This window comes from Drosophila navojoa, chromosome 2 (assembly GCF_054131105.1).
Source record: "Drosophila navojoa isolate 15081-1374.11 chromosome 2, UAZ_NAV_1.0, whole genome shotgun sequence".
Classification (NCBI taxonomy): Eukaryota; Metazoa; Arthropoda; class Insecta; order Diptera; family Drosophilidae; genus Drosophila; species Drosophila navojoa.
This window is the reverse complement of record NC_142890.1, coordinates 792,774-819,397: the sequence shown is the minus strand read 5'-3', so window position 1 is coordinate 819,397 and position 26,624 is coordinate 792,774. Positions and strand designations below refer to the sequence as shown.

Genomic DNA, 26,624 nt, shown 5'->3' with positions numbered 1-26,624 from the left:
CTCTAGAATCACAAGTATGACTAGAACCTGTACACATATAGATCTACCTCAAATCTCGACTCGTTTGGTAGTATCGCGACCTCTTAAAGTGGCTTAGCATATCTTCTGACTATGCACACCCGACTAAGGCACACTTATTTGTCTTTCTTCTATACGCACACACATACACAAATATACACACATACATACATACAACAACAACAACAACAACAATAGCAACAGCAAAAGCTGCTACATAACTTGGCTCATTGCCAGCAGCGCGTTGATTCGGCTCGTCTCTTTGCTGAGCCGGGGAGTGGCTTTAGATGAGTTGACCCTAGCAGCGAGACAACGCTAGCTACGCTTGTCGCATTGGAAATAAGACATGGATGGGGTTTGCGACAAAGAAGAAGAAGAAGAAGCAGCAGCAACAGCAACAGCAGCGAAGTCATAGGCCCAGTAAACAGAGCCATGTCCCATGTCAACTTTTGACGTGGCAGTTGATTTATGGCTGGATTAATATCACAGCTACCCTCACACACACACATACACACACACACACGCATACACATACACGCACACTTTTGTTGAACTTCCCAGTTGTAGATTTCGAAATGGATTTCGAACTTTGTTCCAATTTCACTTTATTTCGTGTCGTGTTTATATTTATGGCTCAGTTGAATTTCGATTTATCGTTTATCAGTTTTTTTTTTTTTTAATGTACGAAACACCAATTTTTTCTTTTGATTTTCAAAAAACGTTTTTTTAATGTCTGACAAATTTATGACAATTTTACAGGGCATTAAACACGATTTCAATAGACTTATTTTTTCAGTGTTAGGAAACTTTTAATGTAGCCTGAGACTGAGTGCTTGAACCTGAACTCGGAACAGAAGAGGTTAGAGTGGGGTATATGGGTTTTTGTGAAGATAAATATGTATAAATCTATATGTATATGTACTATCTATCTATTGTACTTTGTTCGATCCCAATGATTTCATCTTAAGTACCAATAGCTGATTAAAATTGGGTATTTTAACTCTAATAAAACGCCATTTATTACAACTTTTGTGATGTTTTCTTAATATCGATTCGATAATTTAGTTTTAGAATAATAATAAAATAATAATATAGATTGTAAATAATATAGATTTCGGATTTCAGATTCCCCTGCTCTCCTTTCTCTACCTCTTCTCTTCAAAATTGTCAGTATTCAGATATATCAAACGATATAGACGTGATCTTTGATGCATAGTCACATTCTGATCTCATAATTACGCTTAGCTAATTTTCGTTAAGAACGTTCAGGCAGACTTGAAGTTCAATTAAGCCAATTCATAGCGTGGGGGATTCTTGGGGAGCACGAGTTTGATCAATGATAACATGAATATGTGGGTGTATGTACAGCCATATTGGTTGTTATGTATGTATGGATCAAGTGAGTGAAATTAAAGAACAGAGTAACTCCAAGTCGGTCTTTCCCGACTAGAGTGGTCTTATTTACTTATCAAGTGAGGGTATCTAGTAGTCAGTCATTGCCACTGCCTCGCTCTCTTTGTTATTTTAGACTTTCATGCCTCGAATGCAATTATTAAATATTTTCTCATCTCCTCTCTTTGCAGGTATGTAAAAAGCAAACCCTTTAAAGGCTTTCCACGGCTGCAAATACCAAATCCTGCACGTGAGTAATTATAATTTATTTAAATTGCGCAGCTGCAGTGATCCAACGATCGATCGTTACGATCGACCCAATTTACAGAGTCTTTTGCAATTATTCATTTAAATCGACACCAGGCGAAAGAAAAAACTGAAAAGAATTCAATTTTATGAAAAAAACTCAAAGCTCAGAAAATCAGTTGAAAATTCCTGTTGCAAAATTCCGTTTTTTGACTTTTTTTTTTTTTCGGCTGAATGCCCTAAAATTTGGCTGTCGGCGCTGATGATATCATGGCTTCCGCATGAGACTTGGCTGAAAAGAGAAAAACTGGTTGAAGCACATGTTGAAATTTGTCATTTCCATATATTAAAGCTAATGAAACATTCAAGTATTTATTTAGATAATTTCAAGCTGATCTTGGCAGCGCCATCTATTGTTTAATTGCTGTACTTCCATGAAGGACATGAAAGGGAAAATCGCCTGCGTTTCGTGCGCGTTTTAAAACGCTTTGGCTCATTGAGCCGGGTCAGTTATTCGAGTTGCTGCTAGCGCCATCTATTGTCAAACGGCTGCGCTTCAAATGAGGTCAAAGAGAAACAACGAATAAAATAAAAAAAAACACGCGTTTTGCGGGCGTTTTTAGACGCGGTCAAAAGTTTTTGTTTTAATTGCGGATGCGCAGACTTTCGATTTCGTTTCATTGTTATTGTTGTTGCTGTTGTTGCTATTGTTGTAGCTGTTGCTCCCGTTGTTGTTGTTGGTGTTTGAGGCCTACGCTCTGCAGCAGCAGCAGCAGCAGCGGCACAGTCAGCTTCATGAAGCGTCGCGGCTTTCCAAAAACAACAACAACAACAACAAAATACAACAAATTTCAAAAAGTTGCTGCACAGTTTCACTTGAGGGAAATCGCAGCTCCCGGTGTCGCGACGTCGTTGCTGGCTATGACATAACAGCCGTCGCTGCCGACGCCGACTGCAACCACAGCTGCGGTGTCTGTGGAAAGTTGAACGCAAATTGTCGTTTTGGGCTTTTGCTTAACAACTTTTGCAACTGCTTCCAATTGACGTGAAAAATGATTTTTCTGAAGCGTTTTGCATTGTGCAATCCAAATTTGAAAGTGTCTAAAAAGTATGTCTACGGCTATATCTATCACAAATGCATATAAGTATAATGTAGAACAGTTAAAGATCTGGGGGTGGGTCTGGAATTGGAGTTGCAGCTGAAATTTCGGAGTCGAATGCGGAATGGGCGAATGGAGAAATCAAAAGTCGGAGTCCGCGTCGGACTAGAAAAATAAATGGAGACTAAAACGGAGTCAAATTTGAGCTCTAAAGTGAGCTCTTTAGCATCATTGGAGTATGCTCAAAGTCGAAGAGTTATTCTGAGTTAACACCACAAGTCGGAGCTCTGTAAGGTTGAAGTTGTGTTAGAAATCTCGGAGCGAAGTCGAAATCAGAGCAGTGAAAAATGGAAAATCCAATTCGGAGTCGAACTCGGAATCGGAGTCGAGTGAGTGGCCATCGTCGGAGCGCTGGAGGAGATAATAATAATCACTTAATTTGAACTCTAATTTGTGGCATGGGGGGAGCATTCATTCACTTAATGACTTTCTCAGCAGCGTGAAAAACGAAAGGTGATCTGCTTTTTTCTTTTTCATGTTTTCAAGTCTTTTCTCTTCCATTCAACTTATGCAAAACAATGAGCACTTTTTGTCCAGCTGCCCCCCGTCTCCCCGGTCCCCACCTTTTTGATGCCCGTCACAAGTCAAAGTCAAAAAATTTGAATTCAAAGTTCATTTCCATTTTGTTTGCCAGTTGTTGGGCCTAATGGGGGAATTGGAAAGGTAATGGCAATGCCAGAGGCGGCGCACACACACACGCAAGGCGGGGGCAAGGGGCTGGAGTTGGGGGTGGAACTATCAGTTCCATGACTCTTTAAATCATATATTCATGCTTTTCTTTGCCAACAATGAATTATCTATTGTGGGTGCTTCACGTATAACATTTATCTTGCTTGTATAACAGTTTTACGCTATGCATTTATAGTCCTTATAAACATAAGTGTAAATGTGCTATAGCTCATTATATTACACATTACGTATTATGTGTATAACAGTATAACAGTATAACAGATGAGATATAACAGTTCAGTTTCATGCTTAACACTGGGTGCTTAAAAGCATATGTTTTGTGTTTTTCTAAACTTACATCGAGTATGACATCTTTACATTTAGATATTCTGTATAACAGTTGGCTCTACAGTTACTGTTTATATAATATGATATGAGATTATAACAGTTGGCATACCAGGTACTGTAGTCTATGTAGCACTTAGATTTTGCGCATATAACAGTTAATGTATAACAGTTGGCATTTCATGCATATTTATTAGAACACTTGTTATTTATTAATATCCACTGTGTATAGCAGTTGACATTCCAGTTGCCATGCACTGGTAGAACAGTTGTTAATTATAGCTGTATATTGCAAATGAATGAAAGCAGCAACAACAACAGTTACTTTCATTATGCCCAGCCCATCCCCTGCCTCTCCCGCTTACCCTTGCCCAACTTAATTCATCTCTCATCTGCAGTCCATTTGAAATTCAATTTCCTTTCGTTTTTTGTTTTGGCCAATCAATTTAAGTCTCGCCTGCATATCCAGCTGGCTGGGCAAATCCAAACAATGCCGGAACTATGCGCGATCCAAAACAAACACCCAAAAACAAAAACAAGAAAAAAACAAACAGAAATACATGATGAAAAAATATCAAGAGTAAAAAAAATCATGCACTTTTTACCTTTTACGTTTTACGGGACGATTTCACTTGAATTCGTAACACCCCGAAAAAGAGAGTTGCAAAATTTGTCGAGTTGAGATTTGTATTAAAACAAAAGACAAAATGAAACCACCCGCGATTTTTGTATTGTGCACACACACACACACACACATACACAGGCGAAGCATGCACAACTCTCACATGAGCTGAACACATACATACATAGATTCACCAGCTCTCATATAAGACAAACACACACACACACACACACATGCGCGCAGGCTTGCACAGCAATCGCGCTGTCTCTCTCTCTTTCACTCACTTATTGCTCTCACATGAGTCAAACTCTCTTTGCTGTTGTTGTTGCTTTTGCTGCTATTGCCGATTATCTACACCTTTCACCTTTCACGCCAACAACAACAACTAAAGCCACAAGCAGACGCTGTTGCTGCTGCCTCTGCCTTTGTTTTCATTTTGATCTCCCAAAAAAAAAAAAATAGAGGAGAAACAAAATTTGCAGCCTTTCTAATTTTTTCAATTGTTGTCATTGTGCAATCCAATCTAAGCTTAATTGCCAAGGATTGAACTGGAATTGTTTCCAATGGAAGCTAAAGCTGCAGCTGAGTGACATTTATGCACACATGAATACATACACACACATATGTACTTATGTATGTACATACATATGGCAGCGCCCACTAGCTGCAGCCTAGGCACCAAAAAAAATCCAAGACGAAATATGTATTACATAAACACACACCGAGGGATTTCCACACCACCAGCAACAACAACAACAACAGCAACACGTCTAGCTGCCACACACTCCCCAACAAATACCAAACACACAAAAAAAAATTAGTTTCACCTCTTTTTCATGCCAAAGCGCTTAAAAAGCGCAGCAAATTATAAACAAGCGCAGCTCAGCAATAGAGCGGCAGCAGCAGAAAGACGTCGAGTGAGTGAGAGAGAGAGAGAGGGAGAGACAGAGCGAGAGTAACGTAAACGCAAACGTAAACGAATTGCAGCGCCCACAGTTTCCACGGCTGCGGCTGCTGCAGCAGTTGCATACGGCATATATATATTTTTTTTTTATTTTTTGGTAACTGCTTTTTGGCAACACCGAAATTTGGCATACTCAAGCAACAACAACAAAAAATGAATAAATAAAGAAATAAATAAAAGAAAACGTCTAGAGCCAAATGACAAACCGTAGCCAGCGTCAGCAGTCGGCGTCGCTGTCGACGTCGCTAACTGTGCCTCGCCGCCTCGCTGTGAACGATTACATAACAAGCGCGACACGTTTTTGTGCAAGCGTTAACGGCGGCAGCGACGTCGGCAACAGCAGCAGCAGCAGCGGCGGTGGCGGCGGCATCGTCACATGGCCAAAAAAAAGGGGGCACGACTGCGCGCCACAAGCCTCGCCGGCTCAGGCAGGCGGCGACGTAATAAGCGAAACGAAGCAACAGCAACAGCAACAGCAGCAACAACAACAGCAACTCGTCGACTTGGTTTAGTTGGCGCTGCTGATTGAACTCCTAAAATTTGCCAGCGTTTTGCGGCTTTCTTTTTCGTATGCGTATTACACACACATACCGACACACACACATGCATATGCATAGCTCACTCAACAGCAAAGCAAAAAAAAAAAAAACTTTAAAAACTGTAACTTCAGCAATTGAGAACGAGGCGCCTATGGAGGTAGCCGACTTTCAAATATCCTGTAAAATCTGAAGTGGTGAATTTAACGTCATACTGACTTGAGTTATGTTATTTAACTGTTTAATATATCTATAATATAAATGCATATATGTATATTTAGTATATCCAAATATATTTTTGTTGATAAATTCCATTAATACATATTTCTTGTATTTCGTATAGTTAATTTAGTTTTGCTCTAACTGCTGGCTACTTGAATTCTCAGTGTTCTTCAAAGATGTAAATATATCCCACACATATGTAACTCTAACTTACAGGGTATTTGAAAAAAGTGGTGTTTAATGAGTTTTCGACTGTTGCGCTTCCCCATCTTGTTTGGCGTGCGCCTTTTGGGCCGCCCTAATTTCGCTTAATTACACACACACACACGCACACTGTATAAGAGTCGGTATAAGAGTGATAACTACGTTACGATTTGTACGTAACAGACGCCTGCTGCTGCTGCTGTTTATTTTAATGTTCATCTGTCTGCGTTGGCTTTTTTTTTTTTTCTTCTTTTCTGTCTTTTTGATGTAATTCGACTTTTGAATTTATTTTGAGCGCGCAAAGTTTTCACTCTTGCATTATAAGACATTTATGTTTATTAACAATTTGTCTTCATTTGGTCCAAGTTTTTTGGGGCCAACTCTCGAATATCCAAACTTTGTTTGTCTGTTTGTTTGTTGTCTCTTAACTGGGCCTTGACGCTGGGTTTCTTTGTGCGTTTGTTTGTCTGTTCAGTTTCGAGGTTTTAACGTATATATATGTATATGTATATGTATGTATGTGTATCTATGTATGTATGCTTATTTCGATCTCTAACTGATTAGCGGCTCATTTTGAAAGTTTACCTTTAAGTTTAGAGCCCACCATGAAACTGTCACCCTTTGGGAGCATTAAATGAAGTACTTAAATCAAGGTACAGTTGTGTTCATAGTACATATGTACATACACGCATTAATAGAGCAAATACCCTACCTAAGCAGACGCAATTACTTCACTTTTCCCTTACGTCATGTGATTTATAATCTGATTAATAAGCCCTCCCTCCATTAGACGCTCACTCGTTTACTAAACATTCTTAAGTCCCACCTTAATCATGTTTAAGCCTCAGCATTAACCAGAACAACCTGTAGCTATTAGATATTCAACTAATTAACAGATAAGAAGCCATAAACAACCAATAGATGGCGTTTTATTTTTATGACCTACCCAAAGGTCGTGCCAAGAAAATGAAATTAAAATCACATTAAACTAAGGATGCGGTGGGAAGTGAACTGAGAGAGGGATCGGAAGACGGGGGTAGAGCCAAACAAACGATGACAACCGAAAAACAATTAAGCCCTGACAAAGCAAAGGCAATAAAAATGAGCACAACAATGGGTAAAAGTGTGCTAGTTATGCTCTAACGACTCAGTAATACCCTGCACTCGCAAAGCTGTATAAAAATGAATGTCACTTTCATATATCAGATTGCACTTCGTCCCACTCAATCGCTCTTATAATCCAGCAATTGATTAAAATTGTTCTAATATACCCTTTCTCTCTGCTAGACACTTTCGATTCGTGTGGAGCACTTCGAAAGAAAGCCAATGAAGTGCGCAGTCGGCTCTCTTGAAATGTTCTACTGTTGCCGCAACTTCTGTTTCTTCTTGCTATTCTTCCTTATGCTTAGCGTCAACAGCAGCGGCGTCGCGTCGCATCGCCGCACGTCGGCCACCAACGCTGTTGTTCGAAAAGTAAGTAAAAAAGAAGAAGAAAAACACAAATTCGTGTGTGGCTCCTCCACTCATCGCTCTGCTGGCAGCGCCGAGGCCGAGGTCGACTCTCATGACTCTGTGAGTGCGCGTGTATGTGTACATGCTTGCACACATGTATGCATGTGTGTGTGTGTGTGCTTGTGATTGTTTAGGCTCTGCGTCTGCGCTTGACACACACACATACATATATGAAGAACCGCACAACTTTGGTGGCATTTCGTATTTTTTTTCTTTATTTAAATTATTAAAGAAACAAAAAGATGTATTATAAACTGGGAAGGGGTTTCCTTTTCGGTCTGCTGCACAAACGTATCCTACGCCGCAGCTCATCTGGCCATCTCGCCATCTCGCTGCTACCTGCCCAAGCCCGCCCGCCCGTTCGTTTTGCTGCGCCTGGGCCACACGCAAAGCCACTCGCACACACTCACACACGCACGCTCTTCAAATTAGCCTAGCCACAACTACAAAGTCTATGTGCGAGTGTGTGTGTGTTTGTCTGTCTGTATTCTTTGCATGTTGCTCCAGCTCTCTCGCACATCCATCACGCCGGCCGAGGAGTCGTCAAAAGAGCAAAAGAGCGTAGATTGAATTATTTGCCATTGAGTCGTAATTGTTAGAAAAGAGAAGAGGAACACTTGGAGAAATTTGTATGCGTATTGATTTCTAAATTCAAATATTATTAAGCTTTTTGAATGAGAAGAGAGTAAAAAATATTACTAGCAATAAAATCAACTAATAAATAAATAAAATAGTTTTAAATTTGTTTTTTTTTTTATGTAACTATTTCTGCTTATTGAATGAATAGTGAAAAGGGGAACATATCAAAAATGTCGAAATCTAAATTTCTGTTTTACATTAGCTTTGAATCATATCTGATTTTAAAATCAGAAGTACCTCTCATATCTCTCAGTGTATGTAAGAAGTAGAAGACCATATACGGGGACCACACACGCTGCAATCCATTTACAGGTGCCAGAGCATCAGCTGCCTTGCCAGTGGCACCTTTTTACGTTTAATGAGCGTAAACAAACGCCGTGGGAAGTCTATTACCAGCCCTGCGGCCATTGTCCTACGTGAAGAAGCAGAGGAGGAAGCAGAGAAGGAATCCCTACTTTGTGGTTAGCGTCTGCCAGCGGGTGAAGCCTTAGGCAATTGCATTTGTTTAGTTGCACACGCTTTGAATGGATGCTGCATTGTCTTCTTCTTCTTCTCCTTCTGCCTTGTCTTTAGCAGTCATCAAATGTCCTTCAATGTCCTTTTTGCCCACCCAGTGACCTGAGCCAGAGGACAATCAAATTAATGATTGTTGTTTTGACATCTTACGGTCCATTCGTGGGTGTTCCCTTTCGATGGCCAAATGAGTGATAAGATCAGGTGGCAAAACCTGGCTTAGGACTCGCTTTGACAAATTATTATCAGCTCGAGCTGTAAAATTTTGCAGTCGGACAAACAAAACACGAAATTCTATAGATTCTATAGAAGAGATTGGATTGTCATAGAATAGGAGCAGGAAATGGCTTAATGATATATTGAAGTAAACAAATATATGCAAGAAAAACGTAAGAAGGTACAAGAAAGTTCAACGTAACTGTAACGTAAGGCATACAACAGGTGATATAGAGAAGCTTAATAGTTCACATTACGTATAACTAGTAACACATTACGTATAAGATAAGATGAAGTAGGCCAGCGAAAGAAACGTACTGCAACGTTACGAAGTATGCGACCTATTCGACGTATGCTTACGTACGCTGGCAGGCAAACCTAAAACACGTAAGACTGTTTATATATACACAAACATATTGTATGGGAAGTCTATCATACCCGCCACTCGCAAGGGTGTTCAATAAAAGAGACGAGCTCGTTCGCGAGCGAGTTATTTCCATTGGGTCGCGTCGGATATTATTGTATAATCGACGAAAGCAGCATAAACCATAATAAACCAAGGCCAAGTCGAGACTCGACACGCATTTTTTCGACACTTTTCCCTCACTTTGGTCAGCCTAAAACCTGGTTACGAAAACTAAAAACCAGAAAAAAAAAAGAAAGAAACACCAACAGCAGGGAAAAATGGAATAAAATAAAATAAAGTAAAGAAATGAAGAAGAAGAGGAAGCGGTAAAAACATCGAATCAAAATAATAAATAAACTCTATGAATTATCGCTGAACTAGTTTCAATGGGCGCGTGACAGATGAACAAAAGAAAAAAGAAGTGAAAAAAAAAAAACATTACTAAATTTTATGCGTATGCTAAAAGGTAAATGGAAATCGAAAAATCGTAATTCGAAATCTTTGTTCGAAAGTTTGAAATTTTGGTCAATTGATGACGACAACAAATCGACACAAATATTTATACACATACATACAAGCATACATACATATATACATAAATGTGTGTTTGTGTGTGTGAAATGCGGAAAATAGCGCACGCTCCAATCTCACTCATTTCGTTACATGGATCAGCCACAAAAGATTATGAAAAATTTCAAATGTAAATTAATAGAAACGAAACGAGCGAGACCGAAACACACACACAAAAAAAAAACCCAAAGTAAAAAGTTGCAACCGAAACGGCAATTGCTGTTGCTCTTTCTGTTGCTGTTGTGAGCAAAGTGATTACGAAAAGAAAAAACAAAATAGCGAAAAAAAAAACTCAAAGTTTCACTCCATTCCTCGGCACGAGTGCGGAAGTTAAGTTATCCCACGGCGTTTGGGCAGCGCTCTCTCGCAATGTGTGAATGTATTTGGACGCGCTTACAACTCCATTTGTCTGTCTGCCCCCTCTCACACTCCCCCTCTCTCTCTCTCTCGCCAACTCGCTCTCTCCGCTTACACACTTAGCGGCTGTGTGGATTTGAAGCCTGTCCAACTCGTTCCACATGCGTGCGAGTTTATTTTAAGACGCATCGATCAGCAGCGCAGTTAAGCAGCGCTCGTAGCCAATAAAATCAATTAACACTTTCAGTAGTGCTGGCGGCGGCGGCGGCGGTGGCATCGCTGCCCACGCACTGCTCGCGTCGCAGCTACAAAAGCTTCAAACTTCAGTTTAGCTTTTAAATATTGTCAAACATAGAAGAAGCAGCTGACGATGAGCCATGAGCCATGAGAATGAGAATGTGAATCAGAATGAGAATGAGAATGTGAATTCAAATTCGAATGAGATGACGTTGCGGTCGCTGTCGATGACAGCGTCGCTGCTTGCCTTGGTCAACACACACGCACACGCACACGTACACAGATGTGCATGCGTGTGTGTGAGTATTTTGCTTTGTTGCTAGTGAAAATTGGGTTATTGTCAGAGAGCCATCCATTCATTGAAGCGCTAACAGAGCGTGGATAGAGAGAGATAGAGAGCGAGGAGGCAGTAGGGTGGGCTGGGAGGTGTTGTGTTTTTATTGAACTTTTTGTTTTATTTATGGAAATTAGTGTCAAGTAAATCATGTGCATGCGCTTTTGCACACACACACACACATTCACATGCATACGATGAGCGATAGGAATTTCTATTAACAGCTTATAGAAAATCGATTAATTGTAAGCTAGCTCTTCACATTTGTGAAAGTCGATATTAATAATCGATAAGCATTGAAGGGGCCGGGCAGTGGCGCAGGCGGAGTGGAGGTGGCGGTGGCGGTGGAGGCGGGGCTAGCTCAGCAGCAAACCAAAACGAAAACCAAATCGCATCGAAAGGTGAACCAGTTATGTTATTTCCGCTATTGAAGGAAGTGGTCAAAGGCCAATGGACGTGGAATGGCCTTTAATATTATATAGCATATAAATGTATGTATATGAATAATCAAACTGAACTTGAGTCGCTCTCGCCCAATAAGGCGCGTTTGCTTGCTGTGTGGGAAGTGATGGCTCGTACGCTGATGAGAATCTAATTTATGTATAGATGTAAAAAAAAACAACAAAGTGAAAAAAAGATGTTTTAATTGAAAGAACCTTAGAGAAAAGACAGACGCGCAAAATGACTTTCTTAATTTAATTTGCTCGACAGCAGAAATTAGCCAATTTCATTGGCAGAGACAGAGACAGAGACCGAGGCAGAGTCGAAGTCTGTCAGCGTTAAAGACTTTTCCTGCCTCCCGCCCATCTATCGATAACTCAACGCAATCGCAACTCTCGCCCAGCTTTCAATAGCCATAGCGCTGTTCGTCTTTCGTCTTTCGAGTTTTCGGCCTTTGCAACTTCAAAGCAAACGACGCATAACTGTCAAATTTTCACACATTCAAATGATGCCCAGACCCGACTAATGGGCAACAGATTGGCAGACGCTACTGAGAGAGACAGAGACAAAGTCATATACACACACAAACACATAAGCCGACATACAGTAGCTGTCGTTGTAGTTGTAGTTGATGTGTGGCCCGAGCTAAAGGACATGCGAACCACACACGATGCCCCTGCGGCCGATGCTAATTTGCACGCCATAAATGAAACGAATGTGTTGAGTGGGCAAAGCGATGCGAAGAGAGAGCGGCGAGTCAGCGAAAGAGAGAGAATGGTGGAGTTTAGTGATGAGCCGGCTGGCTGTTTCTATTTGGGTGGGCCACGGCAACGGCAACGGCAACGGCTGAAGACGAAGACGAAAACTGAGACGAAGAAGAAGAAGACGACGACGGCTGCAAACGACGTGACATGCGTTGCCGACAACGCCCCTGGGCTTATACATAGTTACGTATACATAGTATGTACCTATGCCTATGTACATACATACGTACATATACACACATACATATGTACATTCATAGATATATACACTTGCAGAAAACTAAGGCTGAAAATTCAATTTTATTTGGTTTGCTGCAATTACAGTATAATAAAAATAATATTAACAAATAACGTGGTGTGTAAAAATATGCTCTTTCCCTTAGTGTATACACATAGCATAACGTCATGTAACATAACGTAACGTAATGCCATCATACACCCCCGAAGCAAAGTCACGCGAGTTACCGTACGAGCGGCACAGGGAAGAGAGAGCATAAACGATATGTGCAATCGAAGCTGAAGCCGTCGCGCACTTTGATGTAAAGTAGGAAGCGCCGATAAGCCAGCCGCAACAGCAGCAGCAGTACAAAGCAATGGCAACGGCAACGGGCAGCAGCAAGGCCATCGCGGCGGTTCAATTGAAGAGCTGCTGGTTCTGTGACTAAATGATTAAGGCTTATCTGCTGCTGGAAGGACCTCCAGCTTGGCCTGGCTGTCCCATCAGCCATCATCATGCCATGGCCTCGTTCGCCTCGCCCTCGTCATCAGCCTCACACACGCACACGCACACTTGAATACATACAATTATCAGCTGCCGTTGGCCCTCAGCTAGCTCTCGTTCTCGCTCTCGCTCTCGCCCTCTCGCACGCTCGTTTGCTCGCTCGATAGCTGGCGCACTCTCTCCGCAGTTGCGCTCAGTGGTTTTTCAGTGTCGCCGCCGACTTTGCTTCCTTTCCCATACGCTAATCGACCTCACACAAAGCGCCCCACCAACGCCTCTCACTTGACTAACCGTGGAGAGTGTAGGTGTAGCTATGTGTGTGCTCTGACTAGTCTAAATATGTGCGCATGTGTGTGTGTGTGTGTGTGTGTGTGTGTACATTTCGACACAGTACGTCGTACTGCTGCAGCGTCGATTTTGTTACATAGTGAAACGAAACGAAAAATGAAACGTTGCGAGCAGCGCTGTCAACGTCGACACCAAAAATTCACCGAGCATTGAAATCGGACAGTCCGCTCCGCTCACTCAGCAGCAGCAGGCAGCGAGCAGCGAGCAGTGAGCAGCAAGCAGCAGGCAGCGACGTCGACAGCAGTCACCCGAACCGTTGCTCAGTTGGCTACACTGAGTTCAGTTCTCCGCAAACTTTCAAGCGAAGCGGTTGTGGTTCGTTGTCAATTGCGTGCGCTAAACACAGAAAAAAGTAAAGTAAAATAAAATAAAAGCAGTTGACGGCCAAATTAGCAGCTGCTACAGCAACAACAACAGGGTTTCAATAAAAAGTGTTGCAATAAATATGCATTAATAAAGTTTCGTTAAATTAGAAAACAAATTTAAAGTAATCTAAACGGCGAACGGTTGAAAAAAAGCCCCCGAAAATTAGATAAATCTAAATAATTAATTTTGATACATGTGCTTTGTGCTTTTGTGCGAATAAATGTGAATACATAACAAGTTTCTAAGCAAATTAAGCAAAACAAAAAACCAAGAGAAAAAAAGAGGAAAAACAACAACAATAATTGAGCAAATTTTCAATTATAAAATGTACGAGCCGTATGTAAAAATAAAAAAAAAGCGAAATCTGCACGAAATCTATCAAAATGAAAATCTTGTTGTCGATGTGAATTTGGAACAGCAACAGCAGCAACAACAACAACAGCAGCAGCAGCAACAGCAACAGCAACTACAAGAACAGCAACAACAGCAGCAGCAACAAATTTCAAGTGATAATTGTTGCTGTCAAAGTGGAACGCAAAATGTTGCCGCTGCCAGCGCTTTGAGCAGCGCATTGGCAGAGACGCCAGCAGCGAGCAGCAGCAGCAACAACTGCAGCCGCTTGCAGCAATTGATATCAACGCCTCCAGTATTACTGCGCAGATCGTCGCTAACGACGACGCAGGCATCGACGTCGACGTCGACATCAACGTCAACGTCAGCATCGGCGTTGCCGCAACACCCACACGCTGTTGCTGTGAGCACGCCAACGCCAACGCCGCCGCCACCGCCGTCGCCACCATCGCCACAGCAGCAGCAACAGCAGCAGCACCCGCAGCAACAAGCGGCAGCAACTTCAGTTTTGCAACAACATTTGGGTCACCTGAATTACGAAAGTGGAGCAACTGCAGCAGCAGCAGCAGCAGCAGCAGCAGCGGCAGCAACAAGAAGTGGCACAGCAACACTGGCGCAACATTTGGCAACACCCAGCAGCATATTGCAGGCTGCTTTCAGCAACAACAACAGCAGTGGCAGCAGCACGAGCAGCAGCAGTAGCAGCAACAACAGCAACTTACAAAACATTTTAACGCGCGCACAAAGTTCCTCCTCCTCCAGCAACAATTGCAGCAGCGCCTGTGCCGGCAACAGGCACTACAACGGCAACGGCAACGGCAGCAGCAGCAGCAACAGTAGCAGTAGCAGTAGCAGCAACAGCATCATTGCCAGCCGCCTCTTTGGCCCCACTTCATCCACCGCCAGCTGCAGTAGCAGCAGCAGCAGCAGCAGCGCCTCCTCCAGCTCGCTGTCGCCGCATCATCATCTGCATAGCCATCATTCCGCTTTGACCAATTCAATTACGAATCGCATTAATCAATCGATACGTCGGCATCTCAATCAGCAGCAACATCACCAACACAGCAGCAGCAGCAGCAGCAGCCACAACTCTGCCTCATCCTCAGCGAGCAATAGCTCCACTTCTTCTTCTTCTTCTTCGTCGTCGTCGTCATCATCGTCTCCCTCCTCATCGCACTATCAGCAGCAGCAGCCGCATTTTAATTGCGCTCATCCTGCACAGCAGCAACATCAAAGCCACAGCAGCCAGCATCACCTCCAGCACCAACAACAACACAACCACCAGCAGCAACAACAACACCACCAACATCATCATCATCATCATCACAGCAACAACAGCAACAACAATCAGCAACAACAACAACAATCTCCACTGTGCCTAGTATTATTAGTTAAATGCCCCAATTCGAAGGAGTTTTGTAACGCCGCTGCAAATTTCTGTGATAAAAGGTAAATAAACTCCATACACAGTCATGTGCATAAGTATGTGTACACCCGAGGGAGGGAGAATCAAATGGAAGTGGAACAAAGTTTCAATTCCATTAAATTTCAAGTGTTTGTTTGCTAAAATCAAAATTGAATTTTGTTGAGCTACAGCAATAAATCTATAAAATAAATATAGTGTATCATACTAAAATATGAAATAATATTATAAAAATATTTCGATAACTGCATATGTCGATGAAAATATAATATATAGCATATTATATAAAAACCATTTGATAAAAAATTGTTCTTGTAGATAAAAATTTAATTCCTATTAACTACAGTAAAAACTCTATATGACTAACAATCAAAGAAAGTTTCATAGTTAGAATTCAAATTAACAAAAGTAAATTACTTATCAAAAAATGCACCTTCAAGCATAAGTTTGACTGTCTGTTCGCTCTAGCACGCTTTTACCATACTTATACAACACTGGCAATTCGTGGCGTGCATCCTTGACTAGCTGCAAACAAAATATTTTGTTTGTACAAATTGTCAGTGCATTTACCAACATTATTTGCTGTGTTAATTTCGATGACTTGCACTCTAACACACACACACACACGTACATATACGTGTTCACTTCTGTGTGTGTGCTAGTTTGGTTCGCAACCTCGGCGTAACCCACTTTTAATTGGTTAACGTTTTGACCTTAGTGAGACTTGAGCGTGAGCAAAAGATTGAGGCAGCTGCTGCCAGTGTTGCCAATCGCAATTGTAAGGAAAGAAAAGTGAAAGAACCGAAACACTAAACAGCTGTCTGAGTGGCATTACACATACACATGTGTTCTTTTTTTTTATCGAAATGGGTCTGAGAATAGTGCTGATTGGGTTTTTATTTTAGCTTTTTATGCACTTGTTGCTTTTAATTAGCCTTGGGAATTGTCGCGCCAGCGAAATCGGTCGATAGGCCCTGAAGCAGGCGATAGCGATTTGTTATTTATATTTCCCTTTATTCAAGTGATTCATATGGCACAAGAGTGCAAGTGCGACAGAGACAGAGGGAGGGAGAAATGGTGCGGTGCAGAGTGACAGCACACACAAACACACACATATATCCCTATCGCACTCCCACTCTTGCATACGCTCCTGCTTTTTGTTCTCCCCACATTCGCACTCAATTCGATATGTGTTCTCTCTCGCTCTGGCTCTCCCTCTGACTTAACGAAAGACTTGCAGAGTCATTTGCGTTCAGCAGCATATCGGAGCATTGTCTTCGCTTTGATTTTCGTTAATGGACAACAAAATGACTGAATTGTGGTTTAATTATGTGTGTGTGTGTGTGTGTTTTTTTTTACACGCCCTCTGCGCAAACGGAACGGGAAGTTTGCTTCAGTGCGCCTGCGGCAAGGGTCCGACGTGACTTGACTCATTCTTCTGACCGCTAGCAACATGTGTCTAGAGCTTTTGCTTCTGCTTATGCAAGTGGTGTATGCATTTGTTGATCCTCTCTTCTCTCAACACTTTCCAAATACAATTCCCATGTGACATGTTGCAGCAACAAGTTGTTAGGCCTCGGCCAAAAATAAAAATATTAATTCGAATCAGAAAACGTTTCCAAAGCCAAAGCTAGCAACTTTCTCATTTTAATATCAAATAAGTAGATGTATGTAGTTAATAAATTATTTAAAAGTAAAAAAACTACTGCAAAACTTTCAAAAATTAAATTAATTAACAACGGCAGACATCGATTGCTGCAGCAACATGTTGCCAAGGCGTCGCTGTGGCTCAGTGATTCGCTTCGAGTTGTTTGAACTCTGCTCTGCTCTGGTCTGCTCCAATCAATAAAAATCATTGCTACAAATATTTTTATTATTTTTGGTTTTCACTTTGCTTAACGCATTTCACCCAGCATCATCGCCTCTTTCACATTTTGAATTTAGAACAAATCTCTACAACGAAATAAGTTTCTAAGGCAATAAAAAGATATTCAAAGAGCGAAAGAGGGAGTGAGAGGGAGATAGAGAGGCGCGAGTAGAAATCCGGCAACAACAACAACAAAAATGAAAGCACGACAAAAACAAAATGTGAAAACGCATGAAAGCCAATTTCTTGTCGTCGTCGTTTCTTTCGCTTCGTCGCAGTCGCCGCACAATTTGTTTAGAAAGTGCAGAGAAATGGTAAAAGCGGCAAAATGCAAACAAGCCAACAACAGCAACAACTAAAACTATAGACAGTCCAAGTTTGGCCCCAAACTCTTGTGCAGTGTAAAAAATTGGGCACAAAATGTTTATTAATTTATTGATTTCATATCATGGCTCAACACATTAATGATGTTTGCTAATGACGTACGCTAATGATAATCAAGCGTTTTTACTATTATACAATACAGGCGCCACGCGATCGCCCCAACGGGCAACGTGCTGACTGAACGTAAACCACAGCGAGAGCGAGAGAGAGAGAGAGAGAGAGAGAGAGAGAGCGCGAACTGGCAGGCCGCATGTAAGCCGAGCTTTGACTGTGTGCGCTACGTCATCAAACGAGTTTTTTCGCCGCAAGCTTGGCGCGCGTTTTTGTTGTTGCTGCTGCGCTGACGATTACATAAAGCGCTGTCGTCGTTTCGTCGTTATTCGTGTCGAACAACGATTTGCTCTCGTTTTACGTCGCCTGGCTTCGGTTACATTGCGGTCGGGTGAAATTCGCAGTGGCAGCCGCAGCCGCAGCTGACGCCTACACGCCTGCGCGCTTACAGTGCGCGCCATACAAATAAATACAGGCCAGGCCAGGCCAGGCTTGACAACGGCTCATTTCAATGCTGCTTGTAATGCTTACGTAACGGAAATATGTTTTCCCTTTGTCATTATTCGTTATTAACGCAAAACTAGTGTAAACTTTCGTTTATGTTGCAATGCGGCCCGACAAAGTGTCAAAAATTGAGCAAGATCCCATCTACGTAAGAGCAACAACTGTATTTTCCTTATCTGGATCTTTACTCTCTATGAAAATAACCAGAAAATGGTTTCATTTTGGAAGTAGAACACAGTAAATATTTGTTATCTTCTTCTTCTGCTGCTGCTTCATTGTAAAGCTTTGCTGTACAAAGCGCAGCCTTTCACCGTTATAACAGAGATTTGCTTTTTAATAGTAATAAACAAATGCATAATTGCAATCGTTTGCAAAAAAAAGTGCAAAACTTACAAATTTCACTCTACTTAAATGATTTTATACATTTTATATAACAACTACAATAGCAACAACAGAAGCCACAGCAGCTGCTGCTGGCAGCGACTTTCACGAAAAATGCAAGCAAAACTGCAGAGGCAGCGAGAGAGAGTGAGAGGGAGAGAGAAGCTGAGGAGCTTTCTCCTTATGGGTCGGCCTTTGCCTCGACTGCGCTGCGCGGTGCTGCGTTCGTAAAAGGCAAATGGACGCAGCGCAACGCAACGCAACGAAATTAACGACTGACTTCACACAAAGACAATAAGAAATACCAACAACAACAACAACAACAACAAATAAGAAACGTAGCGAAACGAAACGAAACTTAACGATAAACGAAACTTGAGCGTGGGAGTTTACAAAGTTGATATGCGCTCAAGTGTTGACATCTCGGCCCCCCTCTTCGCAAGACACACACACATATGTAGCTACATATATGCATATAGACGTGCATATGTATGTATGCACGTATGATGACGAAGAGCATAAATGAGCAAGGCGTAGTCGAAGAGAAATTGCATGAGCCAATAGGGTGGGTGTCTGGCCATTGTTACTGGTGCTGCTGTCGTTGCTACTGCATTTAGTAGAGGAAGTGAAGAGATGAGCAGGCGCTAAGAGTAGTTTCTCTTTTCTTCTTTAAATCATTTACATTGGCATGGAAGATCACATTATTTAAATTAAATTGCCAGCTTGTTTCTGTGTTGTTGAATTTATCTTTGCATCGCCTATACATGTGTGTGTGTGTAAAATGAAAAGCATTTCCTTTTCTTCAAAACGTTTTTCACTCAACTCATTTGTTGCTGTTGTTGTTGGACGAGTGAAAGGAGCATTTTCTGCTGCCGCCTCTGTTTGTTGTTGTTTCTTTTTTATGTTTTGTTGCTGTTGGTGAAAACGCCAACAATAACAACAGCAACAACAACCACCAGGCGAGTGAAAACTCATGCGATAATTTGTTGTAAAAATGAAAATTTTCACCATTTTTATTATTGGCCTGCCTTTTGTTGTCGACATTCGTTTGTTCGTTGTGCGGCGGAGGCCTTTTTTTCTTTCTATCAAATTTCATTTAAATGCTAATGAAAAGTTGCCGGAAATGTGTTTCGACTTCAATTATATAACAAGCAACTTTTGTTTTGGCGGAAAATTGGTGAAAAGTTGTTGCTCAATTTGGCGCGATTTTCGTTTTACAAGACAGGCAGACAGACGGACTGAGAGACAGCTGCAAAGACCCCAAATATGTTTGCATTTTTCTTTTGTTTGCCTTTTCATTTTGTACTCCTTCGCGTTCGGCTTTGCCCATCCCTTCCTCTCCTACTCTCTTTGCTCAGGGCAGCTAAGCCGATTTATAATGCGCAGCTTAACACGTGCTGCTCTTTGTCATAAATTCTCTTTGCTTTGTTGACCTGCCAGTCTCTCATTCCCCTCTCCCTCTCTCTATTTCTCTTTCTGCTGTGCCCGCACAATTGAATGGAAGCATTCTGTGCTACGGTTAAGATCACTCAAGGTGCTGCCTTGGCAGCGTGTCCATGACCAAATGCATTCGATTCAGCTGTCCATGGCGTCGGCGACGGCGACGGCGACGGCAGCGACCGCAACTGCGACTGCAGCAGCGGCAGCACAGTAGACAAAGGGCATGAAAAGGCTGGACCTAAAAATAAGCAGCTGAGCTGAGTACAGTAAAGATTCGTTATGATAGATTGTAGATAGGCGCTTATGGTTACTTAAATAGAATTTTACATATTGTTATTATATATCAGTAATACCAACATTCAACAAGCATTTGCTTTGTCCAAGAATTCCCGATTAATATATGAGTATATTGTGCTATTTCAGTTTTTTTTCGTTAAGTAGTTTGGGTCCAGCCTAATCAGCTCGAGTGCTGAGTCATTGCTCACGCGCTGGGAGTTCTCGCCGTTTGCTGTAACTCATTAATCATCGTGAGCTTTAACTGTGCACTGCGGCTGCCTGAAAATCACTTTGGCTTAGCTTTACGCTCTCCCCCTCCCTAGCCCGCAGAGCTTAACCTTAACTACGAACTTGTGCGCCATGGGCTTTGCCTTGTGGCGCCGACGACGCCAAACCATGTTTGAGCTGAACATTTCCAATGTCATAATAAACAAAAAGTTTCGACTCGAGCCCTTCAGCAACCGCAGCAGTACTCGCAGCAGAAGCAGCAACAGCAGCAGCCGCAGCCGCAGCAGAGCAAAAAAGAGAGCGCAAAAAGCGTAAGAGAGACGGACAGTAGCTTGTGCTGAGCAGGTGTTTGTTTCTGTTGGCGTGTGAGTGTGTGTATGTGAGTGTGCGTGTTTCGTTCAATGCCAAATCAATGTCATTAACATTAAAGCACACTCACTAAAAATTGTATAAAGCTACTTGAAGGTACTAAACCCGACGGCGACGACGACTCGGCGGTTGACTGCCCCGCATGATTGACGTCGGCGTCGGCGCTGACTGCGCAGCTGCTTGTTATTTCTGTTGTTATTTCTGCTGCTACTGCTGCGGCTGGTTGCTGCTGGCAACTGTTTCCGATGCTGTTTTACGGTTTGTTCACCTTGATAAAATTCGCGTCAACCTTTTAACACACGCACGCGCTGTCACACACAGGCGCATTGAAGGTCCTTTTCAAGCGATTCGGATGGCCATGGCAGAGCAGCGGGCAGCGGGTAGCGGGCGACGGGCAGCGGCAGCTGAGCAGTGAACATTTCGTGGCAACTCTTAGGAAAATCTCATTCAGCCTTGTAGAGATTTTTCCGTGTTTTTCTTTGCTTAATTGTATATAAAAATGTTGCTGCATCTGCGCCCAGAGGTCTCTTTGTTATTTGTCTAGCTGTAGCAGATCCTCCCTCTCTCTTAATCTCTCTCTCTCTCTCTCCCTCTTTCTATCTCTCGCCCGCCCATTGTTTGCTGTCAATTTTCCACTCTTGGCTACAATTTTTGGTCTATTGTTTGCTGTCATCTGCAGGCTCTGCCTGTGACTTATTCTTGTCTCAGCATCCTGTGACGCATCCGTGTTGGCCGTCTTGCCAGATTTACCTTTAATTTTGGCAGCCCACACAACGGTTTCAGAGTTTCAGCGTTTAGTTACAATTTGCTGCTTTGGCTGAACAGTCGCGCCTGCATCGCTCATCGACTCATCGACTGCTAATAGCAGATATAACTCAGCTCGCGCTCTTTGCTCACTCCTTAAGTCAGGCAATCGTAGCAAGAAAAGCTTTTTAGTGAGCGCTCTCAGAGCTTAGTGCTCGCTCTCTTTCATTACTCTCCCACTCAGTTGAGGAGGGATAACGGTTAATGCTCAGCTTTGCGCACGCGTCTTATTCGCAATTATGCGCAGTGCAGATTTTGGCGCATTTTGCTTTGTGATCTCGTCTCTTCATTGTGCCTGTGCCCGTGCCTCGTGTGTTTCGTCTCCGTCCCGTTACAATTTGTTTTAAATAAGAAAGAATTTAGTTTAATTTCGTGTTCTTCTGTCGTGGGCGCATTGTATGCGTGAGTGTGTTCAAGCTGGAGAACTCATTGCTGCTGAAGCTGCTCAATCTCTTGGACAGACACTCCAGATCGGACAGTCGCTTCGTCAAGATTGAGTTCGAGCGCAGCATCATGGAGATACTGCAAGAGCCAAGGTGCTCAATCATATAATATATTTTAAATTTTCATATATATAATTGCAATTCAATCTAACCACACTTTATACTAATTCCTACCTCTGTGTTTCCTCTTGCAGATTGCCGGTTAACGAATGTCAGGCAAGCCAAACAGCTAGAGTCACCTCGAACCTGCACGCATCCAGTAGCACAATGGCGGTCAGCCGCGTACCCTCGCCGCCCCTGCCGGAAGTAAATACGCCAGTCGCTGAGAACTGGTGTTACACGCAGGTAAGGCGCCCGACACCCGATAACCCGACACCCGATTAACGATTACCGTTTATCGATGCCCTCTTTGTCCCTGTACGCCTGGCTCATCTGCCTGCGGATTAGGTTTCAGTTTCTGTATGCATTTTTCTTTGCATTACTATGGATTTTCCTTAAGAGCTCTGCTCGAATTTCATTTCTGTAAGCCGAATCCAGCTTTGTGGAAACTGCATTTCCGCTCGTTACGCAGGTGTGCGCTTCAAGCCAAGCCAAAACTGAAACCAAGTGCAAATAGCATTCATTGACCCATGACTGAGTTTAGCTGGTAGACTAACCATATACTAAAGAGTAAATGTTCTCTAGATGGTTTTGGTGGATTGATTGAAGATCAACAGAAAGTCGTAGAGCAAGCCAATATATATGCATACTTTGATTCAAAACGTTCTTAATTCCTCCAAGAAATCAGATTTGCAAACTCAGAAAATGTAAAGTAATCTATCTCTATGAAAGACTAGTATGAATATTATCTTGATACATTAAAAATCGAATCATCATTCATTCATTCATTCGTTTCATTTACAGGTCAAAGTGGTTAAATTTAGTTATATGTGGACCATAAATAACTTTAGTTTTTGTCGGGAAGAAATGGGTGAAGTTCTCAAATCTTCCACATTCTCAGCGGGTGCTAATGACAAACTGAAATGGTAAGTAAAGTTGGATTTAGATATATGATATATACTATGTATATATCTCACATTATACTCTGACTAACTTGATATATCTTCTGCTTCGCTTAGGTGTTTACGGGTAAATCCCAAGGGTCTAGATGAGGAGAGCAAGGATTACTTATCATTATATTTACTGTTAGTATCGTGTAACAAATCTGAAGTCAGAGCCAAGTTCAAATTTTCCATATTAAACGCAAAACGTGAGGAAACCAAAGCCATGGAATCCCAACGGTTAGTAACTCGCATGATTCCAGATGATATCAGAATGTTTTACTATATCAATTCGATACTTCCATACCTTTGCAGCGCATATCGTTTTGTTCAGGGGAAGGATTGGGGCTTTAAGAAATTTATACGTCGCGATTTTCTCCTGGACGAGGCCAATGGCCTGTTGCCAGAGGACAAGCTGACCATCTTCTGCGAGGTGAGCGTGGTGGCGGATAGCGTCAACATCTCGGGACAATCCAACATAGTGCAGTTCAAAGTGCCCGAGTGCAAACTCTCCGAAGACCTTGGCAATCTCTTTGACAATGAGAAATTCAGCGATGTCACGCTCTCTGTGGGCGGTCGAGAATTTCAAGCGCACAAAGCCATATTGGCAGGTAAATATAGAAGATATATCTCTCTGATCTGATCCAGAATCTAATAAATTCCTCTCTCTCTCTCCGCCGTGTGCAGCGCGCAGCGATGTCTTTGCTGCCATGTTTGAGCACGAAATGGAGGAGCGTAAGCTGAATCGTGTCGCCATAACCGATGTGGATCATGAGGTGCTCAAAGAGATGCTGCGATTCATATACACGGGCAAGGCGTCCAATCTAGAAAAAATGGCTGATGATCTCTTAGCGGCTGCTGATAAGGTGAAAAATTCAATCCATGCTGAATGGCTGAATAGCTGAATGCTGAATGCTAAATGCTAAGCTAAAACAGCTGAATTTGTTATTTGATCAGCCCATTTATCTCATCATTGTAACTAATTGTTGTATGTCTCTCTATCTACTGTTACAGTATGCACTCGAAAAGCTGAAAGTGATGTGCGAGGAGGCGCTGTGCGTCAATCTCTCTGTTGAAACAGCAGCCGAAACGTTAATATTAGCTGATCTCCATAGTGCGGATCAATTGAAAGCACAAACGATAGATTTCATTAATACGTAAGTGTTTGCTTTAGCTTTGTCTTGACTGTGACTAATTGTTGTCTCATTTACAGTCATGCCACCGATGTGATGGAAACCACTGGCTGGCAAAATATGATTACGACACATTCACATTTGATAGCGGAGGCATTTCGTGCGCTCGCAACACAACAAATCCCACCAATTGGACCACCAAGGAAACGCGTGAAAATGAGCTGAAACCTTAATCCAGCAGCTAATCATGTAACACTAAATGCAACGGCAACAAGCAGCAACAACAGCAACACCAATAATAATAACAACAACAAGAACCACAACAACAATACCTACAATAATAACAATAATATTAACAACAATTGTAAAATAGATTTAAAACGTGGCATGCCAATTGTTAATTCGATCAAGCAACTCATGTGCTATGCTGCAACAGCAGCAGCAACAACAAGAGCAACTATTAATCATAGCTACAACAACTATAGTGAAATTCATTTTCAAAGATGCATGCAGTTGTTGTTTAATTTGATCAAGTCTACAAATACTGCTATCCATAACAACAACAATTGTAAAGAACATTTCGAATGTTGCCTGCATATGAATTTTTTGATAATAATAATAATTGCAGCCACAAATAATATAAACACCAATAGCAACAGCAACAACAACAACTGGCTTAAGCCACAACAACATGCATTCTATATGCCGTTTATTGTTTCAATATCGAGTAATTTAATTTGCAAACACTTGATAAATGTAATATTTTTATTTTGTTGATTTATGATTTATGATTAATGCTTAATTTTAAGATGAAATAAAAAAGAAAAAAACAGCAACAAAAAAGAAAAACCAATTAAAGTAAAAGTAAAATAAATAAACAATAATAAAACTAAAAAAAAAAAAACAAAAAACAAAAAAAAAAAAAATCAATCAAGTAAAAAACACAAAAAAACAGAGAAAACAACACAAAATCAATAAGAATAAAGTGTGCATAAGGAGAAGTAGATGTAGAAGATGATAATGATAATGATAATGATGATGTAACGAAAAGAAAGGCAAACATAAACATAAACGAAAAATAATAAATTGCATAACTATTATAATTATTATTATGAATTATGATTATGATTATTATTATTATTATTATTGTATAACTATATTATTATATTACAAAGCGTACACTTTGATTGTGATGTATATTCGATGAGTATGACTAATGCATAATGATACGGATATGATAATGAAGTTGATTTATATATTGTGTATATGTAAACTCTGCTAATTCAATTCAAGAGAAGCCAGCATTCGAAACGTTTTTATTATTTTTGTATTTTACTAAACAGCAACAACAGCAACAACACCAACACCAACAACAAATTGTAAACCTCTTCTCTGTTCGTTAAAAAACCACAACAATAAATTTTAATGTTTTTTTTAATTATTTTAAGTATTTAATGCAATCTTTATTTCTTGTAAAAAACAAAACAAAACAAACAAAAACTCTTAAGAGAAAACAACTTCAAATAAAAACAAATTGTAGCACTCTGTGTATAGTAAGCAAAAAACAACAACAACAACATGAGCAAGTTTTACTGGATCAAGGTTAGATATATACGTATATATATAGCGTTTTAGATGACTCGAGTCTAGTCAAGACTTTCTTCTCTTTCAGCAGAACAAAGGAACAAACGAACGAACGAACGAATAAACTAAAAAGTGATAATCCATAACAACTACAAATAAATTAATAAATAAATACTATTCAAATTTTGTTAAGATCAAGAGAAATCGAACCTAACTTAACGCCGCTGCATTCAGCTAGAATTTTGGGGCTAGGTAACAAGAAAGAAACAACAACAAAATTTGTAAATACATTTAGCAATAGTTATTTATGATTCCAATACGAATGCACAATATAAATCTGAACAATGTTTGGCACAGCAGCATATGAAACTAATTGAAATTTGTGACATTGATTGATTGATTGATTGAGTGACGGATCGGCTGAGGAGGCGCATTGCTGTGCGAAAGTTTGTTTAGTTCAAATATCAAAATGCAAAAAACATATTAAAGCTACTAAGGAGACAACATTTTTATGCATGCCAATCTAAATGTGTAGAAAACAATA

General features: G+C 41.2%; 1 protein-coding gene across 4 annotated transcripts in view; it reads left to right on the top strand.

Moving 5' to 3' along the window:
• The window catches only part of rdx (BTB/POZ and MATH domain-containing protein rdx), a 52,489-nt gene extending 26,890 nt beyond the window's left edge, over positions 1-25,599 (top strand). For 2 of the 4 annotated variants that reach the window (XM_018112035.3, XM_018112034.3), the window contains 7 exons: positions 22,518-22,668; positions 23,227-23,348; positions 23,442-23,603; positions 23,679-23,974; positions 24,051-24,229; positions 24,378-24,520; positions 24,577-25,599. In XM_018112035.3, coding sequence (XP_017967524.1) covers positions 22,591-22,668; positions 23,227-23,348; positions 23,442-23,603; positions 23,679-23,974; positions 24,051-24,229; positions 24,378-24,520; positions 24,577-24,721 — 1,125 coding nt within the window. In that variant the 5' untranslated portion in view covers positions 22,518-22,590 and the 3' untranslated portion in view covers positions 24,722-25,599. Of the gene's footprint in view, positions 1-13,710; positions 15,603-21,922; positions 22,417-22,517; positions 22,669-23,226; positions 23,349-23,441; positions 23,604-23,678; positions 23,975-24,050; positions 24,230-24,377; positions 24,521-24,576 lie in introns of those variants that run through there. The other 2 variants (XM_089265723.1, XM_018112033.3) reach the window with 2 other exon arrangements.
• Positions 25,600-26,624: the final 1,025 nt, after the last annotated feature.